General features: G+C 35.6%; 1 protein-coding gene across 1 annotated transcript; it reads right to left on the bottom strand.

Moving 5' to 3' along the window:
- Positions 1-1,998: 1,998 nt before the first annotated feature.
- Positions 1,999-21,010, bottom strand: LOC111051265 (zinc finger protein 184). Its single transcript, XM_039433287.1, has 6 exons — positions 20,616-21,010; positions 18,244-18,363; positions 15,797-16,132; positions 9,721-10,428; positions 6,723-6,857; positions 1,999-4,391 (listed from the first exon to the last, which is right to left on the bottom strand). Exons 1-6 carry the CDS (start codon positions 20,667-20,669, stop codon positions 4,191-4,193), a joined length of 1,554 nt encoding a protein of 517 aa, XP_039289221.1. The 5' UTR covers positions 20,670-21,010; the 3' UTR covers positions 1,999-4,190.
- Positions 21,011-21,089: the final 79 nt, after the last annotated feature.

Here is a 21,089-nt window from a genome sequence, read left to right as displayed (position 1 = left end):
TTAGGTATAGTCATGGAGAGATAATAGCATAAGTGGATATCCCATGGTATAGGTCGTTTATGTTCTAAATTTCCAGCAGATTTCTTGTTGACTCAAGCCTATTACTGTCAACTACTGTCTATTATTACTGTTTTGTTGGGGTGAGAGTGTAAGAACTGCTCAGTATGAAAGACTACCAGCGTCACTTAGCTTTACCAAAAATAACTACTAGGACTATCGGCTTGAGTTAACATTGTACTTGTAATTTGTATCATAAACGTCCTATAAGATGTCTTCTTATGCTTCATTTTCTCTATGGTATATTGTTATTCCGGCGCTTCACTCTCGCCGAGTTGGTACGAATGACGACGAACGCGAAAGTGTGGATGCCTACTATGCCACCGCTCACCTTCGTGGTCAAGTGGTAGAGTAGACATTACTGTCCAAACTTCGCCACGTCTACAAGTAAAAAAGTCTAAAGTCATTCTATTTGTGTCGATCAGTGACGTTACACATTCGGCGAGCGACTCGGCGAGAGTAAGTCATAGAGAAACAATAGCGTAAGTAGATATCCCATGGTATAGGGCGTTTATGTCGCAACTTCTACTGTTATCTCAAGTCGATTATTATCGATTATTGAAGATTTTTACTGTTTTGTTGGGGTGAGAGTGTATGAACGGCACAATATGAGAAACTACCAGCGTCACACACCTTTTTGGGAAAGAAATACGTGGACTATCGGCTTGAAATAACAGTAAAAGTTGCGACATTAACGCCCTATACCATGGGATATCTACTCAAGCTATTGTTTCTCTATGGTATAGTCTAGGCATTATAGATGATATATGAGTGTCGTTTCGCTTTCATATGTATATTTTTCAATAGTTGCTGCTTATGACTACTGAGGTATAATCATAGAGAAAAGATAGCATAAGAAGATGGCCTAGGCTCGTACTTGAGACACTAGGGGTCTATATAGCCATAGAGAAAATATAACATATTAATATAACTAAAGAATAAGAAGATATCCCATGCTATAGGACGTTTATTTTTCAAATTTCACTGACAACTCAAGCCGACAGTCCTAGTAGTTCTTTTTTGTGAAGCTATGTGACGCTGGTAGTCTCTCATACTATGCCGTTCTTACACTCTCTCCCCAACAACACTAGAATAATAGACAGTAGTCCACAGTAATCGGGTTAAAATTTGGAACAAAACGAACTATACCATGGGATATCTTCTTATGCATCTATTATTTTATTTTACTATTTAAACACAATAAAATCTATTAAGTACCCTTTTATTTTATCACAACACAACTAGTTTCAACTCTTGAAGAGCCATTCTCAAGTTTAAGAGTTGAAATTAATCACTCACCCCAACAACACTAGAATAATAGTAGTCCACAGTAATCGGGTTGAAATTTGGAACAATACGAACTATACCATGGGATATCTTCATATGAGTTTATTATTTTATTTTACTATTGAAACACAATAAAATCTATCAAGTACCGTTTTATTTTTACAACACAACTAGTTTCAATTCTTGAAGACCCATTCTCAAGTTTAAGAGTTGAAATTAATCACTCACCCCAACAACACTAGAATAATAGACAGTAGCATAGCCACCTCTAATACAAGGCCCCGGCCTACGATATTGCAACGTCGCAGTGTAGGCCTAGAATCTAATACATGATTGGTGAAAAAGATCAGCTGGTACTTTTTCACCAATCATGTATTAGATTCTTGGCCTACACTGCGACGTTGCAATATCGTAGGCCGGGGCCTTGTATTAGAGGTGGCTATGACAATAGTCGACAGTAATCGGTTTGAGTTAACAAAAATCTGCTTGAAATTTGGAATATGAACCACCTAAATCATGAGATATTTCCTTATGCTCTTTCCCTCTATAATAGTAATACTATTGGCTTACTTTTGTACTTAGTATTTTATGGTACATACTTTTTGCGAATGATTGTAACAATAATATATTTTAGATTTAATATTTTTATTACTGTATTCAACTTTACAACAACCCTCTTATTGAGGTAACACTTGAATTGAATTCAATAAAAATAAGCAAAGCAGTTGTAAGTCACAGGTTTATTAATGAGTATGTTGTTTTTATGAATAATGGTAAGTTATAATAATAACTTTCTCACAAGGCCTGTAGTAACTCGTCATATAAATGTAATAATAATTTAACATGACTCAATAAAATGAATAATCATTGTGAAAAGTTGAGGGTCTATGGTGAGATTCACTTTAAACAGTCAGCATTCCTTATAAATAACATGAATGCTTTCTATTCATACAATACTGACATTTGAAGTGAGTCTCACATCACTAGAGATTCATTTTATGACAATTGCATTTTTTAATATAAAACATGTCTTTAAAAATAATGATTTTTATTATTGGAGACAACTGGTGTAAACCCAATTTTGTCTCCTTCACACAATACTGTACTTGATGCATATTATCATAGCCACCTCTAATACAAGGCCCCGGCCTACGATATTGCAACGTCACAGCGTAGGCTTAGAATCTAAAGCTGCGAACACATATTCGCGCTTCCAACCAGCACCGAGCACGCTCCTCCCTCGCACCGCCCTCATACCACCATCGTACCACATTCGCACCGCCCACGCACCCATCATGAACGTTATGGAAGATGTTAGATCTTCTCGCGTTCCCCGGTCGAACCACTGTTGCTCGCCGGTCGATCATCAATCGCTCTGCTGGAGTGACGTTCGGTTGCGGAGCAGAGCGAAAGTCTGTACGCACCTTATTACATGATTGGTGAAAAAGATTAGCTGGTATTTTTAAAAATCTTTTTCACCAATCATGTATTAGATTCCAAGCCTACACTGTGACATTGCAATATCGTAGGCCGGGGCCTTGTATTAGAGGTGGCTATGATATTATACAATTTGAAATAAAACAAGATGAAAAATGAAAGAAATATACAATCAATAAAATTATATAAAATACAAATAATAACTGAAGTAATTGTCAACGATAAGCAAGAATAAATGCTCAAAAATGTGTGGTCTAATGCACATAAATAATTATTAACATCTCACATAAATGTATGGCATATTGATAAAATTCATTTGCTGATGTTTGTCCTAATGTGGCGCGCTTTGAAATACGTTCTGAAATCCCTTTTCTCTGCGAATTAAACTAGTAGTTCTGTGAACAGTAGACCTCAAGCAGTATTCTCATCTACAAGTACCTGATGTCAACTGTTTTAAATGTTAACAAAATCAGTTCACGTTTGAATTTGTATTCCATAATTTATTAATATTTATGTTAATTTAAACAATGAATAGAATATATTTCTATTCCAGAATTTATATAATATTCATCCAGTTCCGTGATAATCTTTCCATCTAATAAAAATTAATTTTTTTCAATCAAAAATATAATAATTTCTTCAGCATTATTTAGTTTATTTGATTATTTTTAATCACCTATTAAATTAGTTTTTTCGAATGTGAGAATATTGATACTGATGGACACGCATAATAATACCATGACTGCAAAACAAAATATTGAAACCAAATACTTTAAAGCTGCGATTAGACCAAATTTATTAACAAAATGTTAATAACTCAATCCTTATAGATTATATTAGATTGAACATAACTTATCATACACATGATGAACATGTGTGTTTGTCAACTTGCGTTCAATCTAATAGAATCTATAAGGATTAAGTTATTAACATTTTGTTAATAACTTTGGTGTAAACCCATCTTAAAGATCCATACCTCTTCAAGGTCTTTGATTAAAACTATAGATCTTATACAAATACAGTAATAGACTGGCTTCTCCACACATCTGTGTAATCACTTGTCAGCTGATTTATGATGAATAATTTATTCTATAGTCTGATTTTTACTCTAATATTGGCGTATGAAGGAGGCTCCTTTTTCCTTTTATATTATCCTTGAAATGCAAAATTTCCAAAAACCTTGTATATACGTCGACGCGCAATTTAAAAAGGAACATACCTGTCAAATGTTATGAAAATCTATTACCGCGTTTCGCCGTAAATGCGCAACATATAAATATATAAACATTTAAACATTAAGAGAAATGCCAAACCGTCGACTTGAATCTTAGACCTCACTTCGTTCGGTCAATAAAACTTTATAATTGAATAAGTATTAAATAAAACTTTCAACAGACTATTGATGAAATTCATTTGCTAATGTTTGTCCTATTGTGATGCGCTTTGATATGCGTAGTGAGATCCCTCTTCTCAGCGAATGTTTTGGGACAAGCGTTGCAATCATATCGCCTGATATTGTAGTGCCGCAACATATGCTCTTTCAGCTTATCGTTTCGTGAGAAGCCTTTATCGCAAATCTCACAAATGAAATCTTTAACTCCTGTGTGCATCTGCAAAACGAATGGAAAAATCAATGATTAATTCAAAAAATAAAAAATATTCTTTATTACACAAAATTTGTACTTACCAGTAGTTCAGACGTGATGATTCGTCGTCATTCGTGAATTTCTTATACCGTACGTGTATAAGCCTATTCCAATTATTATACATAGGCTCGGTTGCACAAAAGCCGGTTAAATTTTAACCGTGATTAATTCCGCGAGAACCATTCAGAGAAGCCGTTTTATCAAAAAAGCCTTCTCTGATTGGTTCTCAAGAAATTAATCACGGTTAAAATTTAACCGGCTTTTGTGCAACCGGGTCATAGTGTTTACAAACTCCCTACCAATTCTCTAAGGCATTGTTTCTGGGTAAAAAACATATCTAAATATCATATTTAAATTGTCCGTAAGTTTTCAGTTACTCACACAGCGGCCATTTTGCTTTCTTTACTTATTATTTTTTTATAAATAATGGTTCAATTACGAAATTGAAACTTTGCACAATCATTTATAACATCTAGACAAAGCTACAAAAAATTATAATTTTTCAAATTCATAAAACAAAATGGCGGTCATTTAAAATGTTGTTTCTGAAATAACTCAGAAACCGTTCGTTTGACAAAAACTTTACAAGAATATTTTTTTAGTAAATTTAATTGCCTATCGATTGGTACCAGATTTTTTTTAAATTGGACCAATATTAACTGAGGCTGTGCTTCTAGAATTAAGTTTGTTTTTTTCGGTTCTTTTTCAAAATTATTTCTTTAATATATAAATCTTCTCTATTCAAGTGATAATAATGTGAAATATCTGTTCTATTTTTTGTTTTGAAGCATCTAAATTTAAAAATTTACTTTGTGAACATATTAGTGGTCTGAAAATTTTGCGAAGTGAAAAGCTACAAGACAACCTATTTCGGACTATGTGTAACCATATCTAAATTGGGGAGAGGATTAGCACAAGGTTACCTTATTTTTCCTCTCCCTATCATTTATATGATGTATACTTATTATATCAATCAATAGAGAATCAATAGAGAATAGAGAATAGATATGTCAGCTTTAGTAGTTGGTGACCCACCTTCAGAGGGTTATGTAACGTTATTTTATTGTTTGAAATGACCTAAAATCGCTTACAATTAACATGCAATGCAAATAGAGATTGTTGCATCATTGAGGCGACTCTATCAGCATGCCTTGGTTTGCACTGCAACAAACTTTCAATGGACTTTCACTAAGACTGCCATATTTAAGTTAATTATTGGTCCAATCTTAAAAAATCTGGTACCAATCGATAGGCAATTACATTTACTAGAAAACCTTTTGTGTAGTTGAGAAGTTGATATTGTGGTAATTATTCATATTGAATGAAAAAGACTAAGAAATTGTCAAAAAACCACAGATTTATTGATACTTAGAAACAGAGTTATGTTTTTACTTTTCTAAGTATCAATAAATCTGTGGTTTTTTGACAATTTCTAAGTCTTTTTCTTTCAATATTTACTAGAAAAAGTTATTCTTGTAATTTTTTTGTGAAACCAATGGTTTCTGAGTTATTTGAGAAACAAAATTTTAAATGATCGCCATTTTGTTCTATGAATTTGAAAAATTATAATTTTTGTGTAGCTTTGTCTAGATGTTATCATAGAGAAACAATAGCGTAAGTAGATATCCCATGGTATAGGGAATTTATGTCGCAACTTTTACTGTTATCTCAATCCGATTACTGTCGATTATTGTCAATTTTTACTGTTTTGTTGGGGTGATAGTGTATGAACGGCACAATTTGAGAGACTACCAGCGTCACACAGCTGCATGGGAAAGAACTACGTGAACTATCGGCTTGAGATAACAGTAAAAGTTGCGACATAAACGCCCTATACCATGGGATATCTACTTATGCTATCGTTTCTCTATGATGTTATACATTATTGTGCAAAGTTTCAATTTCGTATGTTCAACCATTATATATAAAAAAAAATAAATGAAAAAAGCAAAATGGCCGCTGTGTGAGTAACTGAAGACTTCCGGACGATTTAAATATGATATTTAGATATGTTTTTTACTCAGGAATAATGCCCTAGCCCTAGAGTATCGTAAACGCCTAGGGAGTTCGTAAACACCCTGTATAATAGATTTTCAATTTACCATTTTTAATGAGGCGCTCCGTGTAGCGAGCGCTTGCCAACGCTGGCCTTGATTGGGCAAGCAGTAAGGATGGCAAGGCCAACGCAGCCAAGCTTGCCAGGCTGGGCCAGCTTACTGGACCAACGTGTGGACTAAGCATAACAATTAGCTATGAACTACAAGTATCACATCTTAATTTACATATCACACTTACCTTTTCATGTGATTTCAATTGACTCTTGTATAGAAATTTCTTTGGACAAGATTTACAAGAGAAGAACACCTTTTTAGCATGCGCGGCCTTATGGATTGGTAGGTAATCGGCCCTCGAATAGCTTTTGCCACATATCTGTGAAAAAGTAAGATTTTTATGTAAACTGTTTGAATAAGGAGCTTTTCACTATTTATAATGAGGGCGTATCATTTCTAATCCCACACAATTTTAGATTTGAGACTTTGAATGTACTTTACTTTAGTCAATAGTAAAATGTGTAATTGAAATGTTGATTTTCCTAAATAAACTTTCCAGTTTGCATAGTTTTTATGGGGAAGAACATACGTGGGTTATCTCAAAAGTAAGTTGCACTATTAAATAAAAAATATAATAACGCACAGAATTTGTTCAAGTGGTTATATTTGAGAAACTACATGTATCAGTTATTTTTCTACATCATCTCCTTTAATTTCAATACATTTTTGGTATCGTGGTATAAGTTTTTTTATTCTAGTGTCATACCATTCTGCCGCCAAACTGGTTAGCCATGTCTGAACTTCTTGTTTGATATTTTCTTCGTTTGCAAAGCGTCTTACCCCAAGTTGTTGTTTCAGCTGTAGAAACAGATGAAAGTCGAGATCAGGGGAGTATGATGGTTGTTCGAAAACATCCCATACAAACCCTTCAAGCATTTACTTCGACAATGTTCGGGATGCGTGAAGTGGATGGGCGGCCGCTTCGTTGTTCGTCGTGTATTGTTGTCCTGCCTTCAATAAATGATTGGCGCCAACGAAAAACCATTTGCCTCGACATAACGTTTTCGCCGTACATACTGCACAACTCATGATGAATATTTCAGTTGAATTTTTATTTTGCCGTTAAAAACCTAATCACACTGCGTACTTCGCAATCGGCGGTAGGAGTAAGTGGTAGCTCCATAGTGGTTTGGTCGCAACTGGCAAATAAGTCATTGCAGCCTCTTAGAAATTTTACAGTGCTACCATAACATCCAGACGAAAGCTCCCTGCGAATCCCAGACGTCTCCTGCCAACTGCGCGGATATAAAAAAATAGTGCAATTTACTTTTGAGGTGACCAGAGTATTTCATGGATGCAGGGGAGAAAAATACTTAATTGCAAGTTCTATTTTTTATTCTAGTTTGATTTCATTTCAAGTTTGAAAAACATTTTTTAGAATCGATAGAAGTGAGGGAAATTTTATGTTGCATTGCTTTTAGACAGGGCCAACAATTAATCACAATATCAAGCTCCGGTTGCACAAAAGCCTGTTAAATTTTAATCATGATTACATGTCACAAGAACCAATTTGATTAGATCTTGATTAACTATTCCATCTTATTGGATTATTTCACACCTATAAACATTTGGATGATTACCATTTCATAGCCCAATAAGGTACATCAAGCAAAGCCATCAATTCTGTGTTATTGGTTCGTTTACAGTCCCCGTATACAGTCAGTACCTGAAGACTGAACCATTGCTCGGTTGATACTGCAACTCAGTGGAGTGATGAGGAGAAAGTTTTGGAATGCATATGTGACTCATTCACTGACACCACCCCATTCAATAGTTTTGTGCAGCAGAAAACTGACACTGTTGTACTTTTTACAACAGCGCGACTGCCGGAAGGGTAAAATTTAATATACTTTTCTGCTTCCGGGTCCAAGCCTTAAGATGCAGTTTTCCAACTATCTTTGTAATTGGGATACATCAACAGTTAAACAGTTAATATTACATCAGATACATCGGTACCAGCTACCCGCTGTTTCTATAGAAGGCAGTGGCAAGGCAGAGAATCGGCAACGCTGTTCTGTCTCCACTGCCATTATAAGGTGGACCTCACTATACGACTGAACCTAGTCATGCAAGGTTGTAATTTTCCAAATGCCGATACATCCGGCTAGAGATGTCTGTGATTGTATACGTGGTTCGGATGGACACGTTATTTTGTCGGTCCCGGCTGCCTAAAAAAGCAGTCGTTAGGTCATGTGAGAGACCCTGAAATTGATCAGTTGCGACCTGAAAACTCTGACACCAGACCTGAGCCAGCCAGGTCACTCAATAATAATAATATTATTCTTCATATGGAAATTACTGAGATATTTCAATTACAGTATTCAAATGCTAATGAATTAACAATTATATTAAACGAAAATCCAAATTAAAAGCTTTAATTCACCACTTCTGCTACTGCAAATATTGACAACAGGTTAAACAGCTACATGGAAATTCGAAGAGCGCTACTAATAAAAAAATTATTTTTCCTACAGTTACGTTGAAAAGTGGCCATTGCTGCACTGATTACAGAACGCAAAGAATAACTTTTCCGCTCTAGTGCGGGAAAAAATTTTCCTGCACTCCAGATTTGCAACATGGCAACGCAAAATAGGTTATATGGAGCACCAGGGAGCAAAATCAAAATTAAGTTGGTAACAGTGACTGTGGTGCACGTTATAAGAATCTTGATGGGGTGGACTGTGGTGGATGACAGCACACAGCCATTCAAACACACATACTACATTCTATTATATTTATTAATAATAAAATTACACAGATTTACATTTGATGGATTTCAGGCAATTTTATCCATAATTACCCACTTTTCATATTCAATGGTAACTGTAGGAAAAACTTAATGTGAAATACGTGCGCAAAGTTCCTCTGCTGCACTCAAGAGACCATTCCGCCCTCGCCTACGGCTCGGGCGTAAACGTTTCTTTCGGTGCAGCAAACTGTCACTTTGCGCACTAGTTGCACAAATGAATATTGTTTTATAATTATTTAATTTTTGAATAGTAGCGCTCATCGAATTTCCATCTAGCTGTTTACCCTGTTGTCAATATTTGCAGTAGCAGAAGTCTTCTGCTAATAATTATTATTGTGTCTATATACTTCAAAAATCAGTTCGAAGCACCACAGAACAATTAGAGACAAGTTCTAAAATTACAAGCAAGCATTGACAAGTGGCAAATACTCACATCACAAGCAAACTTCTTTTCGTGGATATCCAGATGCCGTGTCAAACCCAATTTTGTCGTATACATTTTGCCGCATTCAGTACATTTGAACGGATTGTCGTGTTTTTTAATATGTTTGTCGAGTTTTACACTAGTGGGGAACCGATGGTTGCACAACAAACACTCAAAGCTTCCATAACCTTGATGCAGGGCTTTTCGATGCTCCTCTATCTGCTCAATGGATTCAAATTTCATCTTGCACTTGGCACAAAAAAACTGTTCGTTTTCCAATTTTACAGCAAAATTGCACTCTGAACGTGTGATTTTAGGAATCTCTACTATTTCATCTGATAAACGTTCCTTATCTTGCTCCTTATCACCTAATGACTCCACTATCAAAACGGTTGTTGCCACATTTTGTCTCAAAAAATCACACCTATAGTCATCCCGTTCTATTAAATCGATCAAATTGTCGGTTGTTTTAGTGGTAACGTCGGTATTAGTCGTCGAAACTTGTAGTTGGTTTCCTTTAATGTTCTCTGCCGAATCTTTATCTGTGTTGTTGGCTATATAGAGAGCATTCCAATTGCACAGGGATTCTTCAGAGATGACAATTGAGTCAACATTGTAGACTTCGATGGACTTTGAGGTGTCATTTCTCTCCTCTGTTTTTCCGAGATCTAGAAGTTTCAGTAGTTTATCAGGGAGGTCTGCGTTTGTTGAGGATGGCTGGAAAAATAAGTAGATTGATAATTCAAAATAGAACAATAATGATAATTCAGTTCAATAAGTTAGTTAGTAATAAGTAAGTTGAGTTGAAATAAGTTGAATTATTTTTTGATAGATTGATAGATATTACGTCTGGTTGGCCTCAACGGCGTCAGACAAGTCAAAGTGCTAGCAAAAAGCGAGACACCATTAATTTTTCATGAAATTTATATATATATATATATATATATATATATATATATATATATATATAAGCGAAATGGCACTCACTGACTGACTGACTGACTCACTCACTCACTCACTCGCAGAACTAAAAATCTACCGGACCAAAAACGTTCAAATTTGGTAGGTATGTTCAGTTGGCCCTTTAGAGGCGCGCTAAGAAATCTTTTGGCAATATTTTAACTCTGAGGGTGGTTTTCAAGGGTTTAAAGTTCGTCTTTTAGCATGTATGATCTTCTTATTCTCTTAATTTATAATTGAAAAATTTCCATACCATATGTTGATATAGAACTATAATCTAGAGAGAGTACCTCTTCGAAACAGTTGTTAACTGGTAACTAAATTAATAATTTTGTCAGGTTGGCATTAAGTTGAGTTGACTTTGTTAGGTTGGCATCAAGTTGAAGATTGAAAAGCATTTATCGCGGAAAAATTGATTGGGCACTGCTACTTTAATCAGAGCTATTCCCGGGAATATTATATTACTAGCCGTCAGGCTCGCTTCGCTCGCCATATCCGTTTAGCCAGACGTTTAGTCTGGACCCCCGACTGGATCGTCCTAACATATGATAAAAATGCACAAATGAAAAATGCAGGCGAGCGAAGCGAGCCTGCTGATCTCATTCTTGGACGAACCAGTCGGGGGTCCAGGGGGCGGAGCCAGTCTAGTATATAATTACTATTTATCTTTGACTCTATTACAGTAGTCAAAATAGTCCTTCAGACTATAAAAGCACTCCTCTTTTAGAAATAATTTCAAACTTCGTTTAAACTCTTTTATCGTTAATATTTCCCGCAACCGAATTGGTAGTACTTGGTAAATCTTTCTACCAATATAACTGGGTTTATCTTCATACATACAATAGAAGCTGATACACTAAATCAACATTTTGCTCGTGTAGGAAAACTTTATGCTGAGAAATTGAAGTTAAATAATCCCATTGCAACAACATGTAATCATTTCAAGGACTCATGTGTGGAGCATTACAACTCTTTCTTCTTGACACCTACCAATGAAAATGAAATTACTGCTACAATAAACTCTCTAAACAATAACTCAGCTCCAGGAATTGACAATATTAGCAATAGGATTTTAAAAACTATTTCACCACATATTATAAAACCATTGAAGGTGATAATAAATCAATGTTTTGCGGAGGGGTTTTTCCCTGATAGTTTAAAATTGGCCAATATCATACCCCTACATAAATCAGGTGATGCTTCTAATCCATCAAATTATCGTCCAATCAGCTTATTGAGTACTTTTTCCAAAATTATTGAGAAGTTAATAAAATACCGTTTAGTTAGCTATCTCCTAAAGCATAATATAATTCACAAAAATCAATTTGGGTTTCAGTCTAAAAAAAGTACAGTAGATGCAATATCTCTTCTAACACAGAAAATTACAGAAAATTTCAATAACAAAAATAAAACAATAGCCATATTTTTAGACCTTGCTAAAGCTTTTGACACTATTCCTCACTCAAAACTTCTGATAAAAATGGAAAAGTTGGGTATTCGAGGAATAGCCCTTGAATTATTTAAGAGCTATTTAAAAAATAGATTCCAATTGCTCAAAATTGATAATAAAACCAGCCTTGAACAACTCACTGATTACGGTCTTCCACAAGGAACAGTCTTGTCGCCGATTCTCTTCCTAATCTACATTAATGATCTTCTCAAGTTTGAATTAAAAAATGGTGTCTCAATCGCTTTTGCTGATGACACTTCATTGTTATTCAGTGAAACGAATTGGGAGGATACTAAAAAAGCAGCAGAATCCGGACTTAAAATAGTAAAATCCTGGTTTGATGAGCATATATTAACATTGAACATAAAAAAAGTAATTTCATGTCTTTCTCTCCAAATTCTATAGGCCAGCCGCAAGGTTTGGATTCCATTAAAATCCATAATGTAAATTGCAAAGAGTCTGATTGGATAAATTGTACATGCTCAAAGCTTAATAGAGAACATCGTGTTAAATATTTGGGTGTAATGATTGATCAACATTTGCGTTGGGATGTTCACATCAATAGTACATGTAACAAACTCAGACATTGGATAAGTAAATTCCGTAATATCAGCCAAGTTAGTAATAAAAAAATCTCAAGACTCATATATTTTGCCTACATTCAATCATTTCTGCAATATGGAATAAAAATTGGGGTGGAACATACTCAAACCACTTGGAGAAACTTTTTGTAATTCAAAAACACATTATAAGAGCTATATTGGGAAAACCCAGACTCTATCCAAGTGAGTACCTGTTTAGTGAGCTAGATGTTTTAACTGTCAGGCAGCTTTACATAAAAAATTTAATCATCTACATAAATAAACATATGAATCTTTTCAACCTGCGTGTTTCACCATATAACCTCCGTCCCTCATCTATTACCTTTCAAATTACAGATACTATTTTATCAATTTGTAGAAAACAATTTTTATATCAGGTATCAAAGCTCATCAATGTTATTCCTAACCATTTTATCACTAGTAAATTGAATAGAAAACTGCTAATTGAAATTCATACATGGATAATCTCGAACAATGTAATTTTGGCAATGTAATTTCCTCATAGCTTAGTATAAAGACTTCTCATGTTTTTTATGTAATCTTCAACTATTCTTTACTCTCCCCTATACCTTCACTCTGCTCTTTCTCTTCCCTTCCTTACTCACTTTTTCTTTTCCCTATTTCTTAATAATATCCCATTATTATTTTCATATACTGTTAAGCATTGAACACTCGGCCTCTGCGCTCAGGTTCCTCGAACCTTGCAGGGACTTCCCGTTTTTAATATAGTTATGTATAATCCTATTAATGGTATTTTTCTTTTTCATTTTATATTGTATTTTACTTTTTTTATTTATGACCATTTTTGTCATTGTAATTATGTTTTTGGGACAAATAAAGATTTGATTTGATTTGATTTGATACAAAGTCAATCTATGATATTCCGAGAAGGTACTCTTATGCCGTGTATTATATTCATGCGTCTTTTTAATAGTCTGTAGTGAACACCTTCTAATATATACACACATTTCCAAAATATAGAGACAGGGAACACTGAGAATCTCCATTTCAATAAAATAGTCCCTACAATGTGTTTGTGGATGCAACCTCAACAGAGTGCGCAATGCTTTCTTTTGACAAATGAAAATTTGCTGAAGGTTACTCTCTCTCTCTCTCTCTCTAGCACCCCATAGGGCCACTGAATATGTAATATGTGACTCCACCAAGCAATGATAGACCGATAAAAAGGGTTATTGATTTTTTTGGATTAGTGGATAATATTATAGAGAAAAGATACCTAGCTTAAGAAGATATGTTTCCCCACATACAGATCCGTCTATTTGAGGAAAATATTCACAAATTTGTTTTTAGATATGTTGTCTATGTAAATGTACCGGGTGATTACAAATGAAATAGACAACTTCAATAGCCTGTAAAAAATTAAACTGGTGTATTTCAACATAGTAAGTGATATAGGTTTGTAGGGAATTTCTTAAAGTTTATGTTGGTAGAACTTTTGCTGGCTATTGTTGGCTGCTCCGTGTTACAACAGCCAGTTTAGTTTAGCAATATGGCCGCTACTCAAGTGGAGAAAGCTTTTTGTGTTCTTGAATTAGCCAAAACAAACTCTGTTACTGTTGTGCAGCGTCATTTCAGAACAAAATACGGTAAACCACCACCAACAAGGCAATCAATTTATGACTGGTATGAACGTTTTGAAAGCAGTGGATGAGTGTGTAAGAAGAAGAGTACTGGAATGACTGGAGTCATACTGGAGTGATGTTTTTGTACGAAGTCCAGGAAAATCGACTAGATCAGCGAGTTTAGAATTACAAATTCCTCAACCTACTGTGTGGAAAATTCTGCGGAAACGTTTAAAAATGACACCTTATAAATTGCAGTTGGTACAAAGTTTAAATGACAATGATAAAGTTGTACGTAAAAATTTTTGTCAAGAGATGCAACATTGTCTTGAAAATGACGACACATTGTTTAATCGCCTAATTTTCAGTGATGAATGCTCTTTTCACATTAGTGGAAAAGTTAACAGACATAATGTACGAGTATGGGGAACAGAAAACCCAAGAGAGACTGTACAGCATATACGCGATTCTCCTAAAGTGAACGTGTTTTGCGCTTTATCTTGTGAAAAGGTTTACGGGCCTTTCTTCTTCCAAGAACCATCAGTAACCGGAAGAATTTATCTGGACATGTTAACCGAATGGTTAATGCCTCAACTCCATGGAGATAGTTGTAACTTCATTTTTGTACAAGATGGAGCTCCGCCTCACTGGTACTCAGACGTCAGAGGGTATCTGGATGAACATCTTCCTAGACGATGGATCGGCCGTGCAAGTGAGGAAAACGTTGTGTTTCAGCCGTGGCCACCTCGTAGTCCGGACCTAACGCCCTGCGACTTTTTCTTGTGGGGCTATGTAAAAGACAGAGTTTTCGTACCACCGCTTCCTGTTGATATCGATGATCTTAAACAACGAATCACAAATGTTCTTGCTACAGTTAACCGTAAGATGCTTAGTCGTGTGTGGTCAGAATTTGACTACCGTGTTGATATCTGTCGTGTTGCAAATGGTGCACACATTGAACATCTGTAAATTTTCAATAAAAGCTTCAAGAATTCTTCTATGTAATCATGTAAGTAATGATCTAAACTTCTAAATAATAAATTCTCTACAAGCTATTCAAACTGTCTATTTCATTTTTGTAATCACCCGGTATTCACAAATTTGTTTTTAGATATATTGTCTATGTAAATGTATCTTGAGTTGTGAATTGAATTGAATATATCCCATGGCATAGGTCGTTTATGTTTCAAATTTCAAGCCAATTTCTTGTTAAATCAAGTCGATTACTGTCTACTACTGTCTATTATTATAACTGTTTTGTTGGATTGCGAGTGTAAGAACGGCACAGTATGAAAGACTCTCCGAATTGGAGAGCTTTCTGCCCTGCAGACTTCAGAAAACTCTTGAAAAAAAGGTTGATATGGTCTAGCCCTTATTAGGTTCAACGTTCAAAGTATTAAGAATAGATTACCTGTTTCTCTATGGGTTAGGTTCAATGGTTTTAATGGTTCAATGCCCTTATTAGGTTCAATGTATTAAGCAATGATTACCTGTTTCTCTATGGCAGACACATTCCTTTCCAGATGGGAATTTGCATTTACTAAACGGTTGTCGGTACAGTTTTTATCGGTTTTGTTAATTTCTGCATTATGAACTATGGGTTCATCAGACAAGAATCTTTTGTTGCGTGCAGCGGCCAACGGAAAAGGAGGGTAAGCTACAACAATCTCTCCAGCTTTTCCTTGTTCACAATTCCTATTGGTCGACAACTTTGAAGCGTTTTCCTGCTTTAATATCCTCTCTAGAATACTGGCATCGATATTCGAGTTTCTCCCCTCTCCAAGATCGTTATTATCTTTGGAGCAAGACAAAGTCGAATACATTTTCTGTAACAAACACAGTTCAAAAACATTTTACTCGATGATGATCACTATACACAGGACAAATATTACTGTGGCTCGTATTACATTAGATCACCGGGAATTATAGCGAGGTCCATGTTATAATGGCAATGGAGAAAGATAGGATAACAGCGTTGCCGAATCTCTGCCTTGCCACTGCAGAGGAAAGCTGATACCGGTTTATCTGATGTATAATATCAACTTTTTGATGTCGGGGCACCGAGCTTCGCTCGTTATTTATTTATTGACTTTTGGTAAACCGAACACAATTCTTTAAAATTATTGGGGAAGGACTAACAGGCACAGCCCAAAACTGTTTCTTTTCCGAATTTTGATTTATACACTATAAATAGTCCAGAAAGTAGGTTATGTTCCATACACTTTAATTCAGGTTCAATTTTCCGTTCAAACATTGAAAACAAAAAAAAATAAGATTATATACAACCCAAATTGAATAACAAAATAACACTCACTAATTACTTGAAATTGTCAAATAATGATCAACTTTGAAAATTAGGATATACTCTAGTTTAGGAGGATTATTATGTCATGTCAACAAATCAGATTATGTTGATCAAATCGATTAAATTGTCTAGTTAGATAAAAATTTTCGCTGATTGATTATGATTACACAGCTGGAAATAATTCTGTCTCTCTCCCACACAGGCAAACGCATCTTCTGTTATCGAGAGACGACGAAATTATCATCTGTTTTCCAAGGATGAATTATCCTTTTAATGTCGTTCAGCGAGTTTTCCAAAGAATGAGACCTAGTGCAATCGAATCTTTATATCATAAACCTACTATGTTCCAAATTTCGTGAAAATCGTTAGAGCCGTTTTCGAGATCCGTAAAACATAAATAACCAGATATAAAAATAGCCAGATATAGAAATAACCAGATATATAAATACAGAAATTGCTCGCTTAATATAATAGGATTCATGTTTAACATAATCTATTATATTTCATTCGCGAAGAAAACGTATTTTTCAATGATATTTCCATGATTGACATTAAATATTTTATTAATTAATTTCATTTCTACATAGTTGAAACCCGATCAGGCAAAGTTTCGGAGCTAGGTAAGGATAGAGCTATCTGCTTTGTCGAATGATAGACAAGGATTCAATGTTAATCAAATACTGTCATTATAACGTGGACTCCACTGTAGAAGAATGCTGTCTCCCTTCACTTTCTGTGTTTGATTTGCGAAGCATTTTTTATCCTGAAGCTTATTTGATTAGGACACCACATAAAGGTGTCCCAGCGGTGGCCGAGTGAGACACTTACTTGATACTTGAGTTCTTCGTCTTTGGATGGGAAAACCAGACAGACAATTTTAAAGAATCTCGGGTACCTCCACTTGAACTCTAGAATAGCAGTAGATCTCATCAGAGAAAAAGGCTCAACTCATACTCACGCGACTCAGGTCGAGAAGAGACTCGACTCTAGTCAAGAGCATATGTTTTCAAATGTTGACAGTCGCGGAGACTAGAGTCGACTGGTCTGAGTGTCACCATTTGGAAACACATGCTCTTGACTAGAGTCGATTCTCTTCTCGACCTGGGTCGCGTGAGTGTGAGTTGAGCCTAAATGCTCATCCTACAGTTCTGCCAGTGAATAGATGGGCTTTTCGACCAGTTGCACCTATAACATGTGTTAAAACATTTTTTTCAGGGTTCTTTAAAACTTGGGGAGCTGGTTGAATAAGCAAAAACCTAGTGTCCGGCCACCAAAATATAGTGTCCCTAGTGTAATTAACTGACGCCTCGCGACTTGCTGCGAACCAAGAGTGGGAGAATGGGGTAGCGTTTTCTTCATCCCTGGTCTCACTGGTGTTCTAATGGGATACAAGTACAACCACCTATGCTCCTTAGAATATGACAAGTATGTTAATTTATATGATAATTTGAACTTTAATTGAGAGCGTGAGCACTGGATCACTGCCATCTGAACTGTTACAGTTTTTTTCATGTGTTTTGATTTTTTAACGCTATCGATCCCACAATTGTGGGTAATGGATGAAGCTGAAGGTATTAAAGGTATGTTTCATATACAAGTAACAAAATCTAAAGTCTTGAATCAGACACTCACCTTTAACCTTTTGATTAGCTGTAATATTGTATTATTTATTCTGGTTGAAACTGTAGCATCTTCAAGAGAGATTTTCTGTATTTGAACGTTATAACTTAGAATCAACCCAACGTCTGACAACTGTAAGACAAAAGATCAAAAGGCTATTAAATTCAATCCAATTTTTCTTCTATCTGTGACCAATGTATATACTGGATAACCATTGTCAATTAATAAAAACACAAAAGTTCAAATAGCGTCTAACAAGTTCAAACACAAAGTTAAAATTTTTTGGAAACAAAATATAAAATTCAAATTAATAATTTGAATTGACATAATTTTGCTATTGTACAGTAATTGGTAGCTTCATATACAAGGAACAATGATGGTACAAATAACGATATAATGAGTAGCCTAAGTAGGGCGAGGCCACACGAGCGTTTTTAGACGAGTCGGCAGGGCAGGAGGCTATCCGATTGGCTGATTATTATTATTATTATTATTATTATTATTGTCATTTGTTACGTGAAGCCACGAATCTGAGCAGAGCTCAAGTGGCATGTAAAGCTGCGTACACATATACGCGCTTCCAACCCGCACCGAGCACGCTCCGCCCTCGTTCCTCCATCGAACCACAGTCGCTCCGCCCACACACCCATCATGAACGTTACGGAAGATGTTAGATCTTCTCGCGTTCCCCGGTCGAACCACTGTTGCTCCCCGGTCGATCATCAATCGCTCTGCTGGAGTGACGTTCGGTTGCGGAGCAGAGCGAAAGTCTGTACGCACCTTAACAGGTCATGAACATTTTTCTATGCAAAGTTTATGCATCTGTATCAACTCAAAGTGTGAAGGCACCACAACATTCCTCCATTGTATAGGGACACGCTTCCACAAGTACATTAGTAATTGAAGACAAGAAAAGCCTATGACTACCACATAACCTTATTCTTTCAGGTAGACAATTGAAGAGCTTGAGTCCCGAATAATACGGTCCTTTTTCCAAAAGTGTCAGTCTGTGAGCGGGGTACTGATATACAGCTGAACTCTTTGCTCTTGTGCTATAGCCATGGTTCAGCATGATGTCCCGTCACAAACCTGATATAGTTGGATTTAGTCATATACATCTTCAATGCATCATGACCAAACCAATTGTTGAGTTGATGCATAGCCGTTTCAGCCCTAATCATATCACTCATTATTTATGTCACACCTGAGATATGGCATCGTCGCATGGGGATCATCAGCACAGGGAAATCTCGAGAGAATATTAAGGATACAAAAAAGGGCAGTGCGAATCCTACTAAGAGAAAACTACATAGAACACTGTAAACCACTCTTCAAGCAGACAGGTATCCTCACAGTGATCTCAATATACATCCTGGAATCCATCATCCTAGTGGTAAACCAAAGTCCGGCTTTAAGACGAGATAAGCACAGTTATAGAACACGCAACGTGGATGACATAAGCCTCCCCCAGCATCGACTTAAGAAGTATAGTAGATCTCCGGCCTATTCGGGGGCATACCTGTTTAACCTGCTTCCTGGCAACATAAAATCCCTAGTGAATGACAACACCTTCACAAGAAGACTAAAACAATACCTGATGGACAGACCATACTATAGCATTGCAGAATTCATTGATGACCACACCTTCTCACACCTTAAATAAAAGTGAACACCGACACCCCCACGATGGGACGAAAAAGACGATTCCCCGGTCAAGCAGACTGCGGAGAAGACATAAGAAGTAAAGTAAGTAAGTAAAGTAAGTAATGAAGATCACCTACTTGTGATCCGTAATACTGCCATCATGATCAAGTAAAGTTTGGTCTGTTTGACCAGTGTTTTTTCCTCATGTTGAAATATACTGACTGACGCGATCTATCCAGGAATGGCCTGGTCTTTGATCAAGATATTGGGTTTTAGAAAAAACTCGTCTAACACGTCGGTTGCTCGGGCAATGTAATTTAATGGAGCTATGCACACGCCTTGGTTATTTATGTTCTTTGGACTGGTAAACTAGGAACTCTTCTTGCACCATGTACATAAAAGATAAAATAATAATAATATTCGTATGGCTTTTATTGGTGGGGAGTTCTGACCTCGCCAGAATAGATAATTCAAACAGTCAATGGGTATTAAGACTCATAATTCAGCCGGGACCAACAATATAACGTGTCGATTCGATAACAAGGGATTTACCTGTTCTTAAAATTTTGGCTATGAACAGGTTTGAACCTGGAATTTCTAGGCTACTACGCAAGCACAAAATGTACATAACAAGAAATACGAGTCTAATCAAGCAGCAGACGTGTCTCTGCTGAAATCTTATTGTTATTAGGAAAAGTAAGATTCACAATAAGTTTTACACAATTAAAATAATTTCTTACCCCTTTGAAAAACGAATCAAGCATAAAAACAAGCTCATTCAAGTGATTACTCATACTGTTACACTAAGTAATGAGTAAAATTTAATACATTCTATGTATAATTGACAAATTTTTAAGTTGAACCTATTATCAATTTTCTTGAAAATAAAAACTATACATATATTTTCAACCGTCAATCCGAATAAAATGTGTCTTATTTTTCTAATCTGTTAATTAATTACTGTGTTGTAATTACAAAATAAAATACGGTTTACTATATTCCCAAATTTGGAGGTTATCTTTTTATTATCTTTAGGTTATGTTTCTCTTTGCTGTTTTCTTATGCTGAAAATTTCCGCTAGAATTCAGCACCTCCTTGAACACAAAATTCAACTTTCAAAAATTACTGGGAAAAACTTTTATAATCGATAAAAATAACAAATCGCCTGATTTTATAATTATTTTAGGTGTAATTCAAGAGTTTTGACATTTTAA

This window comes from Nilaparvata lugens, chromosome 7 (genome assembly GCF_014356525.2).
Source record: "Nilaparvata lugens isolate BPH chromosome 7, ASM1435652v1, whole genome shotgun sequence".
Lineage (NCBI taxonomy): Eukaryota > Metazoa > Arthropoda > Insecta > Hemiptera > Delphacidae > Nilaparvata > Nilaparvata lugens.
This window is presented reverse-complemented; position numbering and strand designations above follow the sequence as displayed.

Coding starts and splice junctions, on each gene's coding strand:
- LOC111051265 (XM_039433287.1), bottom strand. CDS start 20,669: ATGAGTAATCACTTGAATGAGCTTGTTTTTATGCTTGATTCGTTTTTC. Junction 16,133..18,243: donor AGCTAATCAAAAGGTTAAAG/GTGAGTGTCTGA, acceptor TGTTTGTTACAG/AAAATGTATTCGACTTTGTC. Junction 10,429..15,796: donor TGTCTGCCATAGAGAAACAG/GTAATCATTGCT, acceptor TTATTTTTCCAG/CCATCCTCAACAAACGCAGA.